The sequence below is a fragment of the Chrysoperla carnea genome, chromosome 1, assembly GCF_905475395.1.
Source record: "Chrysoperla carnea chromosome 1, inChrCarn1.1, whole genome shotgun sequence".
NCBI lineage: Eukaryota > Metazoa > Arthropoda > Insecta > Neuroptera > Chrysopidae > Chrysoperla > Chrysoperla carnea.
This window is the reverse complement of record NC_058337.1, coordinates 87,308,419-87,334,056: the sequence shown is the minus strand read 5'-3', so window position 1 is coordinate 87,334,056 and position 25,638 is coordinate 87,308,419. Positions and strand designations below refer to the sequence as shown.

General features: G+C 30.5%; 1 protein-coding gene across 1 annotated transcript in view; it reads right to left on the bottom strand.

Annotated features, from left to right (window-relative positions):
• The window catches only part of LOC123291889 (pleckstrin homology domain-containing family G member 5-like), a 58,156-nt gene that overhangs the window by 11,359 nt on the left and 21,159 nt on the right, over positions 1 to 25,638 (bottom strand). Inside the window, exon 5 of the mRNA XM_044872337.1 lies at positions 25,339 to 25,478. Coding sequence (XP_044728272.1) covers positions 25,339 to 25,478 — 140 coding nt within the window. The remainder of the gene's footprint in view (positions 1 to 25,338; positions 25,479 to 25,638) is intronic.

The following is a 25,638-nucleotide window of genomic DNA, read 5'->3' as shown; positions in this document are numbered from 1 at the left end:
TTTGGGGTGTAGTTGTTCTGATATAAAACTATTCTAAATGACACATAATTAATGTATATTTTAATTGAACACAAGTTAAGTTGGGGTATAAAAATGAAAACACACGCATTTTGTCGGGTAATTGATAACTTATTACATAAAATTAATTTATTTACCTACCTACCTAATTTTCTTGTATGATATGGTAATAAATAAAAATGTTGGGTATTTACGAAAATTACATTATATCAGAGACAAATGTTACCTACATAAAAATAATTTAATACTAATTAAGATATATACCTAAGCGTTATTAATTATTGATTTCTATAATTTAGTCGAAGAGCTAATGGTAACAACTAGCATAACCATTTTTATACCATGTATATGTATAACATGTATTTCATATATACCATGTTATATATGAAATAAATCAAGATGTACTAAGTTTAGTCTCCAGTTTGTAACGCTTAAGAATATTGATGCTACGAACAAAATTTTAGTAGAGATATTCATAAAATCACCAAATTAGTCCATATCCGGTTGTCCGTCTGTCAACACGATAAATCAAAAACGTGAAAGAGATATCGAGTTGAAATTTTTCTAGCGTGCTTAGTGCGTAAAAAGTGAGGTGTACTTCGTAAATGAGCAACATAGGTCAATTGGGTCTTGGGTCCGTAGGACCCATCTTGTAAGCTTTAGAGATACAATCCAGTCATTACGTCGGAAAAAACGGGGTATAGAAGCATATGAACTTTGTTGAGACTAATCGGAAGCTGATTTATTTTTCTTGTAAATGAGCTACAAAAAATTCCTGTACAAGCTTTTTGGACCAAGATTTACGGTTTTCAAGCAAAATGCACACTTCTGGATTTAAAATCCTATATCTCTTGAAATAATCACCACTCTGAAATTTTTTCATATCATTCGAAAATTTAAAATTCCTTCTTTTAAGCCTTGGTATATTGTTTTGTAAAAACTTTTATCACATTCCCACTTTTCATTTTTAAAACATGTCAAATCATGTGTGTTTTGGAAGCATAAAAATTCCTCTATTTAATATTGTTTTATTTTTTAAGGGTTTCATAAGAGATTCTTTTTTTATTGAATGAGCCTATCAGGTTAATCTAAAAAAAAATTCACCTCACAAAAAAACTCTTAAAAATCAATTTTCCTATTTGTTAAAAATTGTTTATAATAACTTTTGGCACCCCTTTGAAGCCAAGCACCTTAAAAAAATGAATTCGGCACATAAAAATACATATTAAAAACTTGGGTGCAGCTGCGGACATCCATTGAGTACGCAAAGTGGTTGGGCTCCTAGAATAACATGTAGACTACATACAGTTGGGTAGCTAGTTTTACTAAAATGGCTCTTAGGCTAATATAGGTACTATTCGTTGTTTCATTATGATATACTAATAATAGTTAATCTAAAAATTTACATCTGTACTCATTTTCACGCAATGTCTTAAATTTCTAGCTAAAGAGGTAAGCTAACTTTGTCCACAAGTTATAAACACAGTTTTGAATTTATTCGTCAATCGATCTAAATGGCCCTTTTTGCTGAGGATACAGCAATCTATTGTTACAGCAATCTGTTGTTGTTCTTGACTGCCGAAACTTATTTTGAGCTGTCTCCAGTCCCGATTAACCCCGCTTGAATATTCTTTCAAGCGGTCAAAAATTAAAATTATAAGACTAAATTTTCTTGTTATCCGAGGAGAACAAGAATTCGAAAAACGGTACGAATTCGAGAACGGTATCTTATCTTTTGCAGAAAAAGATAGCATACGATGTCGCCTAAAACTAATTCAGTGTAATCTAAATTGTATATGTTTTCTTAAAAGGTTTGGTTTTTATTATGATTTTCTTAAAACCCATAATATCAAATGGTTTGCTTCTAATAAATTTTCCATTTTAAATCGATTTATGTATGTTTATAATATCTCGGTGTATTTAATTGTAAAGATAATGTATTACAGGTAAAGCTTAGGCTAGGAACTATATTTTTAAAATGTTTTGTATTATATTTTGTGGAATTGGACGATACTAATTTTGAACTTGGAATTTACTATTGGAATAGACTTTGCGCGCAAGGACATAAAGTACTTTGTACACAACCTGTGGAAAAACAAAGGAAATCCCCGATAATATAGTTGTTAATTATAATTGTGAGAAATTTATAATTTTTCTAAGCTTATTTTACGGTCAAATGTTCGTTTTCGGTAAAAGAATTACAAAAAATAAGAACATAGGTATAACTAGTACCTACTTCATAAATTATCTAAAATTCTTTGTTATAAAGTATAATAATTATAACAATGATATTATCTAGATATTCTGTATATGTAGAATAACAATGGAGATTTAAAGTGAATAGGTATGAATAACTTCCATTAAAATAATATAGAAATTCCGTCAAGTAAACATATCTTGTTTACCGTTAAAAGGATTCTGTATTTGTATATATAATTAACCGAATTGTTTTGTAAACAGGTGTAAATTTCACCTTACGTAAAATATCATAAAGATTTGTTTTTTGTTAGCTAATTTTTAAAAATTTTAACACAATTTCTTCATTTCGTTTTGTAGGAGAATGGGAACTTTCTCGAAAATCAATCCAAACATTTTCATATAGTAATTAAATCTCGCTTATGTACATATTTTTGCACGGGCTAGGCTCTAGGATAAGAATTGTTTGGATGGTATTTGACAATAAAATGACAAAGAGCGAAAAAAAAAACTTTCCAGAAGTTTAGATTGCGAAGTTTAATAAACTACACAGTGTCGGGTTAAGTTTTGAGGATCCCAAGGTCATCAAATAGTCGAAGTTTAATTAAGGGCACAATTTTCTTCTTGAAAATTTCAACTGCTCCTTAAGTTATATTAATTTTACCCAATTTTAAACCTTTTATCACCAAGAAAAAGTAACAAGAATGAAAATGAGCCTAAAAATAGAGAATCAGAAATCACATCTGTTGAACATTATAATGGTCTAAGAAGTGGATCGTTTTCTGATGTTTTCTGTTGGTCGTAGTGATAAAGAATAGTAGATAAAACTAGTTTAAAATAATATTATAGTTATTAATTTTCCAGAAATAAATTAATATTAAAGTACAAGAGACTATATAAGATTAAACTTCACTCATCTGATAATCAGGTCAAACATATTTTTCTGAAATTTTATTGGTTTCTAAACACGGCTATGACAGCTTATCTATCGAAAAGTGTTTATGGCTATTTTTAATTAAATTACCTGTAATAAATCAATTTTATCCATGAACAATTTTTTGCAGGCAATACCATTATTTTTGTAATTAAATTACCTTTCTTCTGGTATTAATTTCGATTACTTAATCGATCGGTGTAGCTCTGTTAACCAATTGAAATTGGTATTAGAAGAAATATATTTTAACAATGAAAATAATGATAAAGGCTTGTCAAGGAAAAAACAATTCATGGAAAAAATTTATTAAAATTAATTTAATTAAAAATAGCGATTTAATTGATTTAAATAAAAATCAAGACCGAATAAAAGAACAAAAATTATTTTTTGATTGGTTAACTACAAAACGAGCTATTAGCCATTATAGATTAAAAAGACCCACCTGTATATTAAAATACTATGTTTTCTTTACCCGTGCAGGATAAGTCTCTCTCTTTCTTCTCTGTTTTCTATGCAATAAATAGCTTAGTGAAATAAATAGCACTCCAGAATGGTAATTAGCTATTTGTAATACTGTAATCGTAAAAGTAGCACGATATAAACGGTTTATTGACTGTAAAAATCATAGGGCATATGCTATAAATCGAGAAAGAGTTTGTCTGGTCAAACCAAAGAGTATGTACGTATGTACGCTGTATATCACCGTATATTCTTCACTAGCTGTGAACTATCCGCTTCGCTGAGCATCTTCAATTTTAAATACAAAGACGAATATGTTATAACTTTTACTTCATATGCAGTTATCCTCCACTTACAGTTTTGTAATGTGCACTTCATGCTATTTTATTTGATACCCCACATGGGTATATTTGAAAATATTCGATTGTTTATCCTTACTTTAACGCCAGACCTTTCCACTCCACCCCGAAGGTTAAAAATAGATAAAAACAATCCGTGAAGCTTATACCGTGTCAAAATTTGAGCTTAACCGATGCAGAACTTTTTAAGTTTTTGAAGCACCTATTTCAAGCCCTTTTTTCAATCATTTACAGACCCTTTTATTCATTAATGATAGTAGCCTATGTGCTTTCTCTTGGTCTACACTATCTCCATGCCAAATTTCATTTAAATCGGTTCAGTAGTTTAGGCGTGATTGCGTTACATACATACATACATATACAGACAGACAGAGTTACTTTCGCATTTATAATACAGTCAAACCTGGGTTAGTGAGAAATGGATAAGTGAGAAAACTCTATAAGTGAAAGTCATAGCCAGGACCCGTCATTTTAAGCTCCCAAAACCTCTATTAGCGAGAAACCTCTGTAAGAGAGAGTCGTTTTTCCCTCATGGACCTCCGTAAGTGAGACTCCTACTTATCCTATTATTTATATTATTTAGGAGGAATATTTACTATATTCGTACTTGCTGTGACTTGTTATTGCTGCGTACCTCTATAAGAGAGAAATACTACCTATGTATCTGCATAAGCGAGAAACTCGGGTTAGTGAGAAACCTCTATAAGCGAGAATAAAATTATGCTCCTTTGAACTCTCGCTTATCCAGGTTTGACTGTATAAGTACCTAAGGATTGTATCATTGGCTATTTGTTATTGTACGGAAAAGTGTGCAAAAAGAGATAATTAATTCCTCATTCTTAACGAAAACTCATGCGGTTTGCTCATTATACAGACTCGAGTGGTAAAAGTCTTCAAATGCTGCACTCCTGTGAGTAAGTGAGAATTTAACGGACTAGTTGTACAAGTAGGTGGAACGAAAACGAACTTTTTGTAAATATTAATAAATTTTTTATTTCAATTTAGTAATTAATATTAAAATATATATGTTACGGAATCCTAAGTAATAAACATGTATGTCATCAGATTAAAAGATCAAATAAATGAGATATAAAATGTGAAAAACCATTAAAAAGAAAAGAGGCTACTACACTATAAAGTAAGCTTTGTATATAGCGTCGAGGGCGAGGGATAAGAAAGAATGAGCCATTATTACACTATTCTAGAAATTGAAAAATTAATTGTTCTAAGTACGTATACATATATATATATATATATATATATATGTATTCAATTAAGTTTTCAAAGAAGAATTATTTCAAATTTTAATACACAATGATTGTTATCACTTATCAGTGCAGGGTTTTAAATGGTAAGCATGCGGGGGTATAAATGTTGTAACTTCAAGAAAAAAGATAAAAAATTATCGTCAATTATAAACTTTGTATATAACATTTTAATGGTTCTGTACCATACGTTTGTGCATAATGGATAAAGTTTATCTGTATAGGCTAGTAAAGTCAAAACCCTGTATTATTTATTTTATAAAGTTTCTATAATGTTATGCTATATTTAATGAGTCGAAAATGTTAATTCCTACTATTAAAGGTAGTACGAGCGCCAAGGTAAGTTTAGACTTGTGATTGTAATTATTTGTACCTTATTTTAAACTTTGATGATGAATTTTGTTATAATTTTATGAATGTAGACGAAAAATAAGAATAAAATTTTTCGATATCTGCATTGGTTTTGAAATATCGAAAGCTAAATAATTAAACAAAATTTTCAATTTTCGATCATTTGAAAATTACTCCAGATATCGGAAAATTGTATTCTTACTTTTCGTTTTATATTGTCAAGTTATAACATAATTTACCATCAAAATTGAAAAAATATATATTTTTTAATTTGTGTCCACACTACCGTGCTCATACATACTTAATTATTCGGACATAGCCGGTTTTTTTTTGTTTTCAATAATTGATCTTTAATTAGTTTTTTTTTTTAAATTTCCCCGGACTGGTTTCGGAGAAATCTATATAAAAACATCACTGATCTATCGTTTTCCCATAAGACCAATGATAAATGTGGCTACTTTAGAAGTTATTTATTTATTTAAATAGTCGAGCAAACACACCCCCCCCCTAAATTTTCAGAACTTATTTAGATTTTGTCCAACTTCATATAAAAAAAATGTTATCCAAAATTTCCCTGGCACTCATACATCCTTAAACACGAGTGGGTATCCAAACAGCATCTGTTTACGTTTCTATTTTGACAATCAACTTTTCTTGTTTATAATTTTTCGGAGATGTTATAGACCGTGGGACACGGCGATTTTTTTTAAAATGATGATTATATACTTGAAATTTCGAGAGTGGCTTCCTTCCCCAACGATTTTTTTTTTTTGAAAAGGCTGCGCTTTCAAATGAGCATGATGCCGTCATATTTTTAGTTATTGTTAACGTAACAGGGAATTTGTTGGACACTATGACAACTTGATAACAATAATAATTATTAAACAATTCAGCAAAAGTATATTTGTAGGATAAAACATTTTATTGTTTAATTATTATTAATGTTATAAAGTGGTCGTAGTGTCCGACAAATTTCCTGTTGCGTTTTTTCAGGACGATAACTCAAATATGACGTCATCATGCTTATTTGAAAATGCAGCTTTTTCGAAAAACACCGTAGAGGAAAGGTTGGTAGACTCGTCAAAAGGATGCCACTATCAAAGTTTCAACTATATATTCATCATTTTAAAAAAAAGATGATGTCCCACGATCTATTACGACAAAAACAGTCCACACGGAATGCATCTACGTATCCATGATTATGTCAAGGTTTTTAACTTGTTTATACTGACATTTCAGAAGTGAGAAAATCCGGCACCCGTTAGCTCAATCGGTGAATGTGCTGGTTCGAAATACTTGACATGGTGGATACGATCCCAGCTCAGGTGTTTTTACGTTTGTTGTGTGTTGTGTATTGTGTAATGTTTATCATATATGTGGCTCCAGCTTCATGGTTACAATCATCGATATATAATTTTCATCTCATCAACTAATTGAAGTATCTTATATTAGTATATAAACATGGTATTGTTATTGGTTGTTGAGATAGTATTAGTTTTGGCTTTATCGATTTGTAAAATACCTGAATATAGGTCTATTTTTGGAGTTGGCGTAGGTAAATTGGTTTTTTAATCAAAGCCGATTTTCAAGTTCTTTTGATTATGTAAATCATTATATTATATTAATTCATTACTTAAAATAATGGCACAATGATGCTTAATAAGATAACATCGTCTTTACGACGTGAATCTTTCATATTCTTCTTACCTCATACAAAAAAGTCATTCAGAAGTTATTCAAAACTTTTCTACTCTATTCACCTAAAAATATTTTAAATAAAGTTGGAAAAAAAAAGTTCAAATGGTCAATAAAGTCATTCAATGGTGATAGACAATATTTCGTCTATCAGGGGGAGGGCGCATACTTTTTCGTCGACACTCAAATAATATAATAATTTTTTTGCATTATATGTTAATAATACGGTAATAAAATTATTTATTTATGAATTTTATATAAATAAATCATACTCAAATTATTTTTATTAGTGTGTAAGTTGTTATCAAGGATAGTTTATAAATGCTTCGAGGTGCTGAATCACCTGGCATTGAAGAACACAGTTAGGATGATCTGGGTTCTGGGTCACACTGGCGTTAAAGAGAGTGAAGCAGCAGACTCGTTGGCACGAGAGGGGTCGTTTCAAACAACTCTTTCATCTGAGCCTGACATTCCCATAGCAAGATGCTCTGTAATTTACCGAATCGAATGGCTACGACAAGCCCATCTTGATTACTCTGACTTGGCGCAGGACATGCGACAGGCCAAACTGTGAATAGCCACAGCTAGGCCATTCGACTGTGCTCGCCTGAAACTTACTAGAGCACAGTTGAGCAGGATGTTCACAATATGGGGATCCCTAATGATCCCACTTGTAGAGGCTGTACGGAGTACGGATTCAGAATGTTCGGGTCCGAAACCTCTATCTATCCTGCGAGAGATCCCGGCGGAGAAGCTGTGGGCTTTCTGTGTGACGTCTGGTTTCGACCGAATCCTTTAGCTTCATCTGAATTTAATAGCGCCTCCTACCCGAAGACGTCTTCGAAAGGCAGGTCGTTTTCAAGGAGGGCGCAAAGGACTCTTGGTCTAGATGCTAGTGACCCACTTGCGGTACCCCTCTTTTGTTTTATTATTATTATTATTAAGTTGTTATCATAGACATATAAAGGATAGACCTCGCAGTACTAGAGATATTAATAATAAGAGAACGCGTCCTAAGGTACGAGGCTGTCCTTGTGTTATTACAATTCTAAAAATAACGTAAAATTTTAAGATGCTAAATTTTCAAATACATTTTAAGTCATGCACCTTGAATAAGAATATAATGCATCGTTGGTATTTTATTTACGGGATACGAAACATAAATAAGCAAACTATAAATGGATAAAAAAAAGTTAGTTCAGATTCCAGGTACTATACCTTGCCCCACTATAAAGAAAAACCAAAACCAAGTAAGTAAAATGAGACACTATAAGTGTATAAATTTAACTCGCTTTGCTGGCAAGGAAGTTTCTTCTTTCAACCTTGTGCCGGCCTTCGGCCTTGGCTCCGTGTCACAGAAAATATCAGAGTTGACAACAAAGAGTCATAATTTAAATATTTAATGCGTATGTAATATTTAAGACGTGTGGTTTAACTACTGCGGTTACAGAATCCTCATGTTTTTGAAAATGTGCACATTTAGACCTTATACAGCTTGGTAATAATCTCATTTTATACATGGTATAATCTCATTTTATACATGGTGTTTTATAATTGACTTCAGAAATATTTTTACATATAATATAAAACTTTTATAGAACAGCAAGCGATGTGTCAATTAATTTATTTATACATTCATCACAGCACAGATAACATTAATTACAGCAAATTACAAATAATACTAAATACAAAAATTTTAACAAATAAATAATACTAAATATAAGCCCATCTTATCACAGTCTTCAAAATTTATCATCTTATTTCAATATATTAAACAAAAAATATTTTTCCCGGCGTTTTTTTCATTTTTCAAGTGTGTGGGAATGCAAAAATTAAAGTTTATCGAATAGTCTCATTAGTTTGAAGAAATTCTCCACCAAATGTAAAAAGCCCTATCTTTCTATCACGAATAGAAGTTAAAAGGGGTAGCTTATGAGAATGCTTTTTTCATTTTGTAGGAGGTAGTGGAGGAAAATTTTAAGTTTTTTGAATTGATACTTTAATTTGTAGCTGCTATTTAGCGGCGAGTGCAAAGAACCGAATCTTTCTACTATATAAACAAGACAAGGGATAGTTTTTAAGGTGTTTTTTTTCCATTTGTGAAGGTTGTGAAGGACAAATTTACGTTTTTTTATGATCCTGTAATCTTGAACCTGTTTCACGTTGAATGGAAAAATCCGATCTTTCTAACATGAATAGCAGTGACAAGGATAGTTTTAGGAGTGTTCTTTTTCCATTTGCGGAAGGTTGTGATGTATCTCTGCGTCCAGGGCCGGATTTAAAATTCTGCCGCCCTGGGGCACTGAAGAAAATGCCGCCCTATGACTAAAATTTTATTTTAATAGTTTTGATATCTTATTGGAAATAAATTAAATAAACTATTTTTATAGTTTTCACTTAAATTTCCTATATTATAATATACAAAATTTTAATTTGATACATAATGCATAAATTATATTTCTTGAAAGATAAAATGTTTTTTTAAAAGAATTAGTTAATTATATATTGTATAGAAAATATTTTCTCACTTTCAAAATTTTGCCGCCCTAGAAAATTTGCCGCCCTGGGCACTAGCCCCGATTGCCCCTAGTGTAAATCCACCACTGTCTGCGTCACAAAATCTGCACTAGATGATTATCCATTTTTATTAATTCAGTAAAAATTCTAAGGTTTCTAAGGTTTGTTAAAAATAGCTAGGGCATATCACATGTATAACACCAAATACATTTTAGAGAAAAAAGTATGGAACCTTTTTTACATTTAGACTTTTTTCGGGTCGATTGGTGAAAGTCCCACCTTTTTACTGTGTAGAAACTGTACTGTTTGAAAGCAAAAAATCACATCTTTCGAGCATGTCAAGAAGTGTCTTAAAAGTTGTATATGCCAGATAGAGTAAAATAAAGTATACAAATTTCATAATAACGAAAATTATATATTTCATTTAAAATAATATAAATATAATATAAAAATCGTTATTTTATTGAATAAAATGGACAAAAATAATAATAAAGTCCTCCAATAAAAGAAAATCAAATCATTCGTATAATAAAGCAATATGATACTATAAGTATGCTTGCATCATGTTCTTTTCATCATATTTCCTTGAATTTATTCATTTGTAAATATATATTTATGTATAGATAGGTATGTATGTATGTATATACTTATCATCTTATATTGTTAAGATAAGCATTTAAATGGGTTTATCCATCTTTGCGAAAATCAAATCACGCACTTAAATCCAATAAATTCAATACACTCGCGGATCCAGTAAATATTTCGGAGGGTAATATGACGTTATCGTGAGCGTTTCTTCAAGTATTAATAATAACTTCATCTTGGATATTATTTACTTGATTATGTACTCCTTTTTCTATTCTATCGTACTGCTTATCTAGGACATGAGGGTTATTTGATAATAACTTTTTTTTAAGTTGATATTCTTGATTTTTGGGAGGGGCATTTGGGCCGATTTCCATAATTTGCGCTTGGTAAATTTGGTCCCATTAATAAGGTAATTTTTATACCCTGTATAGACAGTGCATCACATGTAAGATGAAGACACAGTCATACAGAGTGATGGGACACATTTCTTTAGATACTAAACCGAAGTCAATACTTTTAACTCAAACTATTACAAATTGACAAATAGGGTCGATTCTTAATATTTTGCCTAGCGTAAGAGATGGTAAAACATATCGAAAAAAGTTATTAGAAAAAGATGCTTAGAATATTTGATTATCATCGTTAGGTTAGGCTAGAGTGGCTGTCCTGGGATAAGACACACTTAGACCATAGGGTCCGTTGTGATACCGTAAAAAAGTTGGCCCATCCCCGGCCACTACTCCATGAATCATTTGGAGCTGTTTAAGAACAGCAGGAGGACTTTGACCATCTCCTCATGACAAGAGCTGGGCAGTGACAGAGAAGATGAGACATTATCTCCTCCTCTTCACCACTGTGGCAGCTCCTGCAGTAGTCGTGATACACTGCCAGGCCTAAACGTTCAGCATGCTTGCCGCCCAGCCACTGTCCTGTGATAGCTGCAATAACTTTGCGAACAGAGGCCTTTGGAAGTGATACAAGAACTTCGGATTGTACTCAGACCATATCTGTCTTGTAGTACCACAAGTACGTTCTTCCCTCCATCTACGATTGGCCTTTCTCCCGGGTATTTATTGATGCTTGTGTCCGACAGCATTGTGCCATTTCTGACAAGCTCGTCGGCTTCACAATTTTCTGGAATGTCCCTGTGTCCCGGTACCCATACCAGGTTTACATTCATTTGTTTCGCCAGCTCATTGAAGGACGTACGGTAGTCCTGAGCTACCTTTGACGTCAGAGATGGTTAGAGCTAAGGAAAAAAATTGCTTAGAATATTTTTTGTACCCATATACCGATTTTCATGAAAAATTCGTAGTTTTAGCTTTTGCATTATTTTGGTCCGCACTCATAATTATTGCAAGTTTATTGAAAATTCATAGCTCTGTATTGATATGCAAAGTTACATCTATCGTAATATAACGTTTTATCAAGCAAATGTTAAACCCAATTTACAGAGACAAAATTTGTCCCGTCTGTGGCACAGAAAAAAATGCTTTTTTCATATGAAAATAACATATTTTTCTTCTTTCCGCTACTAATTATTAGTCAATACATAAAATAATTGATTTGTAGATAATATTGTAACATAAGATTGTCCCACCCTTGATGATGGAATATCCTTTTAGCATTGTGTAACGTTTGCTTCTTGGAAGGTGATAGAAAAATCGATAAAGGTTTATAAATTTAAAATTGAACTATTCGAACATTACAGCTTACAGACGAAAATAAATAGTTGGATGATTCCATGAAAAAGTGTACCATATGAATGGATAAATATATTACTGTTTTTGATGGTAAAAATACTTGACTATGGTGGTATGGAGTACTTTTAGCTTTAATTAAGTAGCTAATTAATATTTTTTCTTCGTAAATGTTAAGTTTTCATTAAAATTTCATGTTTTATTTTTATAAGAGCGTTTAAATTGCAATTATTTTAAATTTTATTAGTGACTTTTTGATTTTTATTAATTGCACTCAACAAGTGAAATTTACAAAATTAAAAAACCCCCACAAATTTTTCAGCTACGGAACCCAAAACTCGCATTTGAAACATATCTAAGAACACTTTCCATTAAATTGCCTTTTTCTCTAACAATCATCGCCAATTTTTAGTTTTTTCGGATACGGAACTCTAATTTCGCACTTGCTAAGAACATTGTCCATAAAATTACCTTTGAAATAAAACCAAAAATATCAAAATCGACCACTAACTTTGGGCCAGTCTTTTCAGCTGCAATGTCAGTTTTTCGCTAGCTATCACTTATGTGCTTAATTCCGGGACCAGGACTCCACATTCTTGAAACCTATTAGAGCTAGGTTAATTTTGTTCACAAATTTGAAAAGTATGACCCAAATTAAGTAGGATTATATACTTTGTTTGTCAAAATTGGATAAAATTTGGATTTGATAGAGCAAAATTAAATTTTTTGGATTTTGTTGACGTCATAAAGTTAAAAAATGCGATTTTTTTGATAGCACTGACAAATTTGATACGATTTTATTGTAATTTTTTTTTTGAACCCACTAACTTTGAGCCAGCCTTTTCAGCTGCAATGTCAGTTTTTCGCTAGCTTTCACTTATGTGCTTAATTCCGAGACCAGGACTACACATTCTTGAAATCTATTAGAGCTAGGTTAATTTTGGTCACAAATTTGAAAAGTATGGCCTAAATTTAGTAGAATTTCATACTTCGTTTATCAAAATTGTCAATATGGTATTTTTTGATACCTTTTAATGAACAGCGAATATATTAAAAATAACTACAATATTAAACCAATTTTCTTTGTATTACTCTGTATTTTAATAACATTTATTATCAACAAAATTTCGATTTTGGTGGTTAATCAGTTCTTTATGCAAAATACCCCAGTATCATTAAGGAGAGTAATGAGTTCCTAAAAAATATGTTTTGCTCGGAAACGTAGAGAGAAATCAATACTTTAATTTGATACTCTTAATTTGATGATCATTTGAATTAGAAAAAGCGGCACTTTTTTGCATTTTTTTTCGAAAATTATTTGTTTTCTTAATTTAAAAAAATTGATAGACAGACAAATGAAAAATATTTCAGAAAAATGATAAATAGTCTAAAATATTCACATTTTTGGGTAAAAACATCTTTATGAATAGACAGGTATTTAATACATAAAGCATTGCCAATAAATTGATTCTTTTGAAATTATTGTGAATAAAAAATATCGTGTTTTTATTAAGAATAAAAATCCACAGCTTAACACAACATTTATTTTGAATGTAAAATCAAATCTGAATGGTTTTTTAAAAATAATATTATATTTTATAAAAAATATTCATTGAAAAAACAAATCGATTTTGGTATGTTTATTTAAGGAATGAGTTTTATTGATACCAATACAAATGTAACAGTTTTGATACACAGAATATAATGACACAATTCCTAAAAATAGATACGGTATCCTGTAATATATAAAACAATGTGTGATAATAAAGATGTGCAAAAACTTTGTTAGTGTAGTGAAACACGGTGCCGACGATTTTAAATCAGAAACAATAACTTATTTATTGTAATCAAGTAAAAAGTACCTGGATAACCGAGCTTCGCTCGTTATTGCATATTAAATGTCATGAAAATCGTTGGAGCCGTTTTTGAGATTGAAGTTTCCGAGGGAAAACGACGTTTTCTTAAAATGAGACATAACTAGATCGATTTTTCGGCTCAAAAACCCCCTGCATACTAATCGTGTAACAAGGCCATCTACTGAAATATATCTTTAGTGTTTCAGTGTCGATAAAGCAGCTAGTTGCAGCTTCCTGAAAACAAGGATAAACAACAGTTTCTAAAAATGAAACCAAGCTTGATCGATTTTTCGTCTCAAAAAACCCCTGCATACTAATTTTCATAAAAATCGTTGGAGCCGTTTCCAAGATTGATATATTGAGCTATGAAATGTAAAAACTGGATAAATTGATAATTTAATAGTGTTATGTATTCAAATATTTTCACAAAATCGGTAAAATATTCTAAGCAACTTTTTCCAAATAATTAAAACGCATGAAATTTTGAACAAAAGGGGGAGACAAGTGGAGCAGGGGAAGTGAAGGCTACATCGCGGTAGTCTTTGTTTTAAGTTAAAATCGTCCAGCGAATATGACATTCATTGACTGTTAGGCGGTACGAGATTCACCGGGTCAGCTCGTTTTTTATAATTAGCTTTTTTGTGTACCTTCTTAGTATGCGTTTTAGTTCCTATTGATTGGATATCATAGATGAGATTTTCTAAATAGTTTTCAATTCTTAAACGCTACCTCATGCTGAACTATATTTGTAGTAGCGCATATAAAATATTAAAAAATATTTATATCGGTCTGTATAGCATTATAGGTAAGTACAAGTTATGTTAACAAGAAATTTAAAAGAAGCTGTAATTACGGAACATATTTTTTAGAATTTAATAGTCGGTATTTAATTTGATTATAAAGATATCTTATTACATTCTAATGAAAAAGTTTTTCACCAGGAAGTTAGTACGTCCGTCCTTATGCATGTATACGTGGAAGGAAAAATTATACCTACCTATATATAAAATATTCTATTTAATAAAAAACTTTTTTTATTTATAATTAAAACTAGAATTTTTATAACTTCAGTAAAATTTTTTAAATTATTTTAATAATGTCATTTTATATGTTGAAGTATCATTATATGTTTACTTCTTTAGATTTTATTGAAATTTTTCGAATGTAAATATATCAATGGCAGGCGCCAGATGTGGGGCTGGAAGTCAATATATGCAAAAATTGTGCCAAGCCATGTTTCTGTAGATTTTCGCTTGAGGGTGTAGAAAAGTAAAAAAATGCATCTTGCCATTCATAATGTCATGCTGCTTGCGTGGGAAGAAATAGTATTCATTTTAATTAATCTGTGCCCAAAAAATAATTTAGCATTGTATTTATTTTGAAAATTCGTTATTTATTCTTCCAAATCAATTTCATCCCCTTCAAAGTAATCCCCTCCCAGTGCAATGCACTTATGCCAACGGATTTTCTAATCTTCGAAACACTGGTTGTAGTGATTTTCCGGGATTGCATTCAGTTCCGTCTTCACTGCGGCTTGAATCTCTTTTATCGTATCAAAACGGTGTCCCCGGAGTGGCCTTTTGAGCTTGCTGAACAGCCAGAAGTCGCATGGCGCCAGATCAGGTGAATACGGTGGTTGCGGAACGATATGGGTTGAGTTTTTGACGAAATGATCACGAATTATAAGTGCAGTATGGGATGGTGCATTATCGTGGTGTAAAAACCATAAATTGTCTTTCCACAATTCCTGCTTTTTTAGACGGATAGCGTTACGAAAATGACGCAGAAAGTTCAAATAATATTCCTTGTTGACTGTTTGGTCGGGCGGAAGGAATTAAAATGCGCGCAATTTAAATTATAATGCCACCTTAGTTTTTGGACACAGTATTATATTTAATTGTTTACAATAATTTTTCCTTTTCGAATTTTTATATTTTTATGACAGAAAATTGAAATAATAGTAGCTTAGAAAATTTTATTGTAGAAAGAGAGTTTTTCTGCTCAGTTGTGAAAATACATGAGCTGATGTATATTACACTACGTTAAAATGAATTTCGGCGTAATAACAGAAGTGAGCTTTTACACGATTACACGAGTAAGCTTTTATATGTAACAAAGTGATTTATTAATTATGAAAAAGAAACCTCACTTCCAAACTAAGTAGTTTTTCAAACCATGTTATTTCAATTTTAATTCTTAAAAATATTGCAACCAACAAGAAACACATTTGAACTTGTTAGACTTACCGAGAAGTTTCGTAGTAGTGTTAATCACAAAATTATACACTCTCTCTGTACTGTAAACTATGCTAAAATGGAAAATGTCTAGCCCAATTTCAATATCACGGAATAGTTATGTTTTTTCTTGGACATATTTAAGGCTATTTTTGTTCCGATTTTTTTAGAAAGTGTATGTATGCCAAACTTGGTAAACACACTAATTACAACAACACATTATGACAAACTTTATATAAGTACCTATATAATTTATACAAAATTATATTTATCTTTCACTCGAGATTTAAATGGGGCTTTTCTAGGAGGTTTCAGTATTTTCTTCGGCGTGATTCTGGTTGCTTTTTCGCTTAATAAACTAAAAAAAGCAATTCAAATAAAACATATAGTCGTTAAAATGATTAAGGCGTAGGTCTGAGAAAACGGCTCATAAAATCTGTAAGTCAGTATGAGCATTCAATTTTACTAATATTTATTAAAAATTTCTAGAAAAATTAACCGGTTGTTGATAAATTTGCATATCCTCGTTTTTCCGACATGTTGAGGGCGAAGGTTACGCCAAACGACCAATATTTTGGTAGGCCACTATTAATCTCTCTTATTAAATTCATTTATCTTGCATTCAAGAAAAAAGCAAATGGTTGTTTATATTTTTTCAATAGGTCGTTTAAATGACATGTTTTCCGTCTTTTACGGCCCAATTTCAAAGTTTGCGCAAATGTAAACGTTGTAGGTTACACTGAAATAAAGCCACTTACGAAGTTTCGTAAGAGTGTTAATCACGAAACTATACTCCCGTCTCTGTACTGTAGACTACAAATATAAAACGGAGATACTTCAATCTTATCAACATAGATGTATTTATTATTATATTTATAAATTAATTAAAATGAATAGAATTTAAAAAACATGATTGCACACGTCTCACAGGTCAAATCTAACTAGTTCAGATGCAGTAAAAAAAATGTATGCTATTTCGATTACATTGTATATCTGAAAAATGAATTGGGTTACAAGCTAACAGTAGATTGGAAAATAATCCTCAGTTAATACTTTAAATATATATCTATTGAAAATTCTCTTAAATTAATATTCCAACAAAATTGGGTCATAATCTATTGTATAATAGATTGTAAAAAATTCCTGGACGACCGACATTCGTCCGTATATTTCTTCCCCTCTGCTCCAGTAATGTCATTTTTACAAAATATTATTGGGTTAACATACATAAATGTTGATTGGTTAACAAAGAACTGGTAACAAAAAAAAATCTACGAAATAGCACGACCTATTTAGTTATGTCATTATAATATTATTTAGTCTAAAATTAGTGATGTTATCTCTAATTTTCGCAATAACATGCTGGGTTGACAGCCATCTAATTAAATTTGATATGTTAAATACTATCTGGATGCAAAACTTCATCGAATTGTTAGAGCCGATCTCGAAATAGCTGTTTATATAGGATGTTTGGTAATACGATAACCACCTTCATAGTGCCTATTTCTGAGCTCGTTGGCAACAAATTTATGGTCAAGTATGGTCAAGTAGTTTCAAATTTGTTGCCGAGGAGGTCACAAATAAACACTGTAACTATCGAATTTTCAAACACCCTTTATATACAACTATTTCGAGATCGGTTCTAGTAATTCAATGAAGTTTCGCATTCAGATAGTAAAACATAACAAATTTAATTTATCATGAGCTGTTTTTTTACATCAATTTGAAAATAAAAATTGCAACAATTTGAGAACCGTTCAATTTCGGACCCTTATATAGTCCGAACTTGTTGCCAATGAGCTCAGGAATAAGTCCTAACAAGGTGGCTATCGAATTACCAAACATCCCTGTATATTAGACAAGATAGGTACACTTGATATATATATTATACATATATACCTTTTTCTTTATTGAATACTCTCCGTTTTCTGTCACGTTAAAAATAATTTATAACTTTATTAAAAGAAATAGTATCTGTACGCTTGTAAACTAAACAAAATGGATTCAAAGATATCGAAAAGAAATAATTCAGTTGATATAAAAAAATTGCAAATTTTCGGTATGGCTATGTTTTTTTATATGCAGTCAAATCTGAGTGAGATCTGGATAATCAAGAAAACTGTACAAGTGAGAATAATTTAGCCTCTTTTCTATAAGTGAGAAACAGAAACCTCTATAAGTCGAGAAAATCGTTTTCACCTCTTGGCATGTTCGCTTAGTAGAGTTTTCTCTCTTTTTCATGCATATTTATAATTACATATTATGTACTATATGATCATCATCATCACTGTTAAACCTATGCTAGTGAGATAAACAGCTATTGTACTTCTATATGCACCAATTGTTATAAAATATAGCGTTATTGACTACACTAAAATAAAATATTAAATTTTATTGTTATAGAACAAATAAATATTTTTCTAGATAGTATGGGAAATAAATGGTGGATACACAATAGGGAATATTCATGAAATTTAAATTTGATTCAAATATTTTTTTTCCGTAACTTTATTGGCTGGATATTTGAACTAAACCATTATTTTAGTAATTAATATCTTTTTAATTACAAATGCAGTGAGAGAAATTCAAATTTCTAAAACGGAAATTCATATTTTAAAACAGACGTGACGTCATAGTATGTGGCTTTTCAGGCTTGTTGATACTGAATCGTATTAATTACTTATATTTTGTATGGTATTACCATGGATATATACTATAATTACTACATCCGTGGGTATAGCACTGTAGTAAACAGTACATTGAACTGTCACCAACTGACAGATGTAAGATACGATGTAAATACGTCATCAACTGAGAGCGTCAAAAAGACTGCGTTGAAATACCTTATTTAATTCTTTATTTTAATTATTTTTTTACACTTAATTACAGCATTTTTAAACAGTATTTATATTTTTTTATAACGGTATATAAACAATGAATTAAAAATATAAAAAGAATACATAAATATTCCTTATTGAAAAATTTATTAAACTGACTTATTTAAAGGAGACAACAATTCAATGTTGATTTTTTTCACTGTTCTTGAGCATGCATGCAGATAATCGTTTTTGAATCACATTTAGGTATAGTAAACTCGCGAAAGAAATGTGACTTTCTAATTGGTATTAGTCCGCGAGATATCACCTTTTTTTTAAATTATTAATACACACTCACTTCGTGAGTGGCTTCCTTTTGACGGGTCTACCAAAATTTTTCTCTGCAACTTTTTTAAACATTGCTGTGATTTCAAGAGTATGATATTATTATGTTTATTTGAATACACAGAACTTTCGAAAAAAAGTCGTAGTGAGAAAGATTGGTAAACTCGCCAAAAGGAAGACACTCACGAAGTTTCAAGTATGTAACGTAACACTTACAGTAATTTTGAAAAATTTTTCTAAAATGGGAAATAATTATAGAATTTAAATATTACTGATTAATTATGAAAAACTCAGAGAATGTCTTACTCTTACTTTATTTTTCTAACTAAATTTTCGTAAAATTCTAAAAAAGTCTTCTAGGAGAACTCTAGGAGAATATTTCTTCCGAAAGAGTCTGAATTTATTACCATTTTTTGTCATAAAATGATTATTCAAATTAAGATGAGCGTTTCTGTGGGCTGTATTATGCATTTTGTTAAAATATATCCCCTTAAGGACCCACAATAAAAATATTTATATTTTTATATAATATTTTTATTGTGGGCCCTTAAGGGGATATACATATTTTAACAAAATGCATAAAATGATTGATTAATAATTTATTTGATATTTTCAGACTTTTTCTGACTTTTTCAGAAATAGTTTTACTTCAAATATTCTTTTTCGGAATTTCAAACTAAATATTATGAATTACAGAACAAATTTATTTCCACAAGGGCGCAGTGCAGAGATCTTAAAAATTTTCTCGGATAAAATTTTTAAAATTAATTGAATTTTTCAACGAGTTTCAATTAGAAATAAAATATTTACATAAGGTAATAGAATTGGACACATTTGTTACAAGTACGTGTTTCACAAAATAAAAACAGAATAACTAAATAATAACAAAAAAAAATTTAAGAGTATACGAAGTAATTTTTCATTATATATAGAAATAAAAAATAAAAAAAAAAACAACAGAAAATACATTACAAAATATTTGGATTTGGTATTAGGAAAGAACGAGAAGTATAGTAAATTTATGTTCCCATTGTTACTACATACAAATTTATATGTATTGTTCCATATATTCCATTCATTAAAGGTTTTTAAATACAATAGTTAATTCCGTACACAATTATTATAACAGTGGCTGTCAAACCGTCATATTTACAATGCAATTATATTATAGAAACTCCTCCGGTGTACAGTGGCGTAACTATACTATCTGAGGCCCGTGGCAAATTCTTTTGATGGGGCCCTATCAGTAAAAATCGACACGTTGTACCTAGTTTAATTTTAATAAACCACTTAAGTAGTTATCCAACACTAATAACAATTTTAATTTCAATAATATTTATTAAGAAAAATCTTTTCTTCGAGCTTTATGTTCCGCAAAAGTGTCTATAACATCATCAAAGTTTAAAGATCGGGCTAAAGAATTTTCAATAGACAAAATAACCAAGTTAGATAATCTGTCTTGCCCCATAGAGTTTCTTAAATAGGATTTTATTAATATTAGTTTTGAAAATGATTGTTCAGCACTAGCTGTAGTCACAGGAATGTAACAAATAACATTAATGCAGTGCATACTTCGGGAAAGCTGCAGGACATAAAACGATTCTTTATTATTTATAAATCGGCAAGGTCTCTAATACACGAAGACTTTTCTATTTCATCTCTGAAAGTGGACCGACAACTGAGAATTTTCCTAGCAAATGATTCAGATGTGTCTTTTTTATATATATCAACAAATTCTAGAGCTTTTTTAATAAATCTGTGTCATTTAAAATTTGTAAAGTTGGAGGCTGCAAAACTGTGAAATTAAAAACAATTTTATTCATCGGAAGGAAACGCGATTTCAGTAGATTAATAATGAAGTTCAATACTCGATAAAATATGTTCACTTTGAACAAACTTTCCGGATCTTGGCGACGCTCATCTTGAAAAAGTTCATGAAAATGGCGTTTAACCTTTCTGTGACGATTTTTAGAAAATTAAGGGGTTATGGACCATTTTTCTGCTACACTATTTGCTTTCATTTTTAAATTTATAAATTCTTGTCGATACATTTCCAATTCTTACTTAAAAAAAATTAAAAATATTCTTTTCTAGAAAAATAAAATACTCGTGGCCTCTTGAGCCGGGGACCCCTTGCGTCGGGGCCCGTGGCATTTTGCTAGCCCTGCCACCTTATAGCTACGCCACTGCCGGTGTAGTTACTAGTGAATGGTGTTATCATATAACAGAAAGTCTGAAGACTCACTCTGGTGTTATTCATTATTGTTTGCATAAATTTATTAACAAAACAAATATGGTAAAGTTTAATATATAGGTAGAATAAGCATAAGTTCACTATGAAAATTGACTTTAGCCATTCACTTACAAACCGTATGTAAATTTTATTATAGTTGACTTTTCACTAGTTTCTTGGCGACAACATCTTTTAAACAAAGAGAGCATATAAATTTCGAATTTGCCCCAATTTCCTAGATCAATTTTTGTTTTATATAAATATGTCTTTATAAATCGTTACCGCAGACCGTCACAGCAGACCGTCCAAATTAGGAATGAGTATGAAATTTAAATTTGGGTCAAATATTTTTTTTCCTTAACTTTATTGGCTGGACATTTCAACTAAACCATTATTTTAGTAATTAATATCTTTTGAATCACTTAAAATTAATTAATAAAAGTACAAATTCAGTGAGAGAAATTCAAATTTCTAAAACCGAAATTCAAATTTAAAAACGGACTTGACGTCATAGTATGTCGCTTGTCAGATTTGTTGATATACTGTATAAGTGTATAGTATAGTACTAAATTGCTTTTATTTTAATTTTAATATGATTATCCTAGCCAAAAATTCAAAAATAAAAAACAAACGATTTTAATTATATGCAATTTCCAGTAACAAAAGTAAGCAAAATTTCCTTAATTACCTAATTGACTTCATGGAAAATTTAATAAAGTGACTTTTCCTTTTTTTATAGTTAAAAAAAGCTATTAAAAACTGGTAAAAAATGTAACTAAATTTTATTATTTATTTTAAATCTCTAAAATACAAGATTTTTTTTCGACAATGACTGCTCAAACTGCGAGCTTCTAACGCTTTCTCTACTTTTTTTTATGAATGGGTTTAATCTCCGTTCTTTAGACATCTATCTATAATATAGGCCATCCACATCATTTTCTTATCTTTATTTAATTGATTTTAAACTATATCCAATATACAATTAAATTTCATGATGTGGGTGGAATCGAGTACTGCGTTTTTATCAAAGCGACGACAGTGTGATCAATTTATCGCCTCATTAATTATAATTGCTCACACTGCCGCTGCCTGGATTCGTACCAGCAACTACCTAGACAGTATCCAAACGTTTAAAGCTGATTGTATCTTTATTCGCTCGGCCACTGAGCAGGTCTAAGCCTTTCCACTGAGCTGCTTCTATTTGTCCCACTAAGCTTATTTTATTTGGTAAATGTTGCTTTAATTATTTTTTGGAGTAAATTGTTACAGTCTAATTCGTTAAAACATATTCACAGGGTATAAAAGTAAGTAAAATTATAATTTAGATAAAAATATATTTAAAAAAAAAACCCATTTCTCTAAAATATTTTGGGGTAGTGTTTGGGTTTTATTTTGTATGAGTTAAACAGCACACAAAATGTACAAATATAATCTTTGCTCAACCATATGCTGGTAGCTGGTCGACAATCATTGTAAAAGCAATTTTAAAAAATCGTTTACCTTTTTTACTTATTTCTTTTACTGCTAAATGTAAAAAGTGTTTCATCCCTCTTATAAATACAACAGCATCGAGTTTGAAAAAGAAAAGAAAAATAGAGAAAACAAAATTAAATGAACATTTTCACAATTGCTTTTACTGAGATTATTATTTAGTATGGAGTAGTAGGAAAAACAACGGCCAACTTAATAAAGTTAAAATACTTAATACACTAATAAAATTCTACATTAAAATCGTAAAACGCGATGTGAAGATACTTTTTTGACATGTTATTTGGACCCTTAGGAGAGTGTGAAATTACGTTTTGCTAGCTATTTTCACCTATTACGCAAGTAGCACAATTTTTTTTTGCTTGCAAAGCGTAGTTTCACACTCCCCCAAAAGGGTCCTAATAACATACCATTAAAGCAGGTTTACAGCGTCTTCCATCCGCCATTTGTACAAGTTTTCGAAAATTTTGAAAAGTATTTTCTGGAAAACTTTTACTTTCAAAATAATAGTGGCAAGTAATGTCAAAAGCTCATTGAACTTCAAAAACTGACAAAGGTACGAAAATTTTAAAGTTTTTCAGGAATACGCAGTTAATACAACTTTTTTTTGCTTGCAAAACGTAATTTCACACTTCCCAAAGAGATCCAAATAACATATCAAAAAAAGGAGCTTTACATCGCGTTTTGCGATTGTAGTAGTTTTTTTTTTTTTTTTTTAAGATTTTACTGGAGTATAAATTAAAAATTGAAATATAATCAATCTTCCAAAATTCATTTCAAAAAAGCATATCATTTTTTAATTATCATAATAAAATTAATTTGGCAATTTATAAGTCTCCAACATGATTCTAGCGGAGTATAGGGAAGAACAATCAACATGAGGCACGACTTGTGCGATGATCAAAGATTTGTAAAACAAAGATTGGTTCATTTTGTGGATAGACACAGGAACTTTGTAACAGAACATTCAAAAATTGATGAACTAAAATGAACTAAAAAAATTTTAGGCTGAAACTGGGGTTTCACCTTTTATAGCTAGTCAAAGAATGGCAAATAAAATTTTATTAGAGTGCTGAAATTAAAATAATTTGAAATTTAATATTTTTCGAGTGTCAATTTAGTATTTCCATACATTGTACCTAGACTCGTTAAAACTAGTGGCTGATAATAAAGAAATCAATATCTAATAGGACAACATCAAGAAAGAAACGAAATCCAATGACAATAAATTTTCATCTAATATAGATAAATGTACTATCCCAATTCTTAACAAATAGTCCGCCGGCCAGTGAAATATTCGGTGAGTGAAATATATGTGAAATATATGGACCGTTTTAAATGTGTTTTTTTTAATTTTCTTTTATTACATGAAAATTATTTCCTTTATTTTAGGTTTATTTTTAGGTGCTTTGTTGCCGTTCCAGCGGAACAAAAGGGTTCTTCCAATTAGCCTAACATGTCGAAAGTTTTAGATACCTGACACAGACTAGTAGAACTTGATCATCGGTAAAATTCCAGTCGCTAAGTCAAAGTCGTTAGGGGGGTCGTTAAACACAAATATCACCACACTGGAGATCAATTAAAAAACTATCGAGTAACAAGTTTGGACCGATTATATAACGAATTTCCCGAAAACTCCAGGAGGCGACGGAGATACCGTTTACTATGGGCACTAGGTACCTCCGAAACCAATTATCACGCGATATTCGTGTTCAGCGACTCTAAAAATTCCCGAGTAACAGAGAACCGAGAACCCGAGATCCGAGTTTGGAATCATTTTCATCGCTATTAGCCGAATTGTGAATTTAGTATATTTACGGTTAATGCAATTATAAAATGGATATTATTTGTGCAAATTAAATTTTTAATTTCTTATAAATCAATTAAGGTCACAAATTTTTTCTGACGCTCTAACGAACTGAACGCCGAAAACCGCATTCAAATCCGACTTACTGTTTATATTTTTTGAACTTAATTGCTTCGTTTCTGCGACTAAATGCAGAATATTCAGTTATAGGATGTATGAAATATGTAAAATTTAGCCCCTGAATGCGAGCTAAAACTTATCAAAACAGTATACATAATAAAATATTTATATTGAATATTAAAAAATAAAAGATTTTTTCATTTCACTGGTGGAAGTATACTGCCATTCTTATTTGACATCTAACGGAACATATCAATTGGAATGTTATCTTTGTAATTTAGTTTGACAACCACTGGAGTCAAATACACAATAAAACCACTAATATAGATATAGATATTGAATTGAAATTATATTTACCAACAACTGTTAATTGTTTTCCAGATAAATATGCCACATCCAATGTTTGTATAGGTAATGGTGTTCCATTGTTATCTAAATAAACTTCACAATTACAAATATCGATTCCTCTGGCTTTACATACTGGTCCAAGAGCGTTTCTGGAAAAAAAAAAAAAATCGTGTAAATAATACTTATCAAAAAAATAAAAGCAATTACTTATAATTCTTAAATTATAACTTCCTAAATTTTATAATTTATTATTTATATTCATAACATTCTAATCTGTTGATTGAAATGGAAATCATATCAGACAAATAA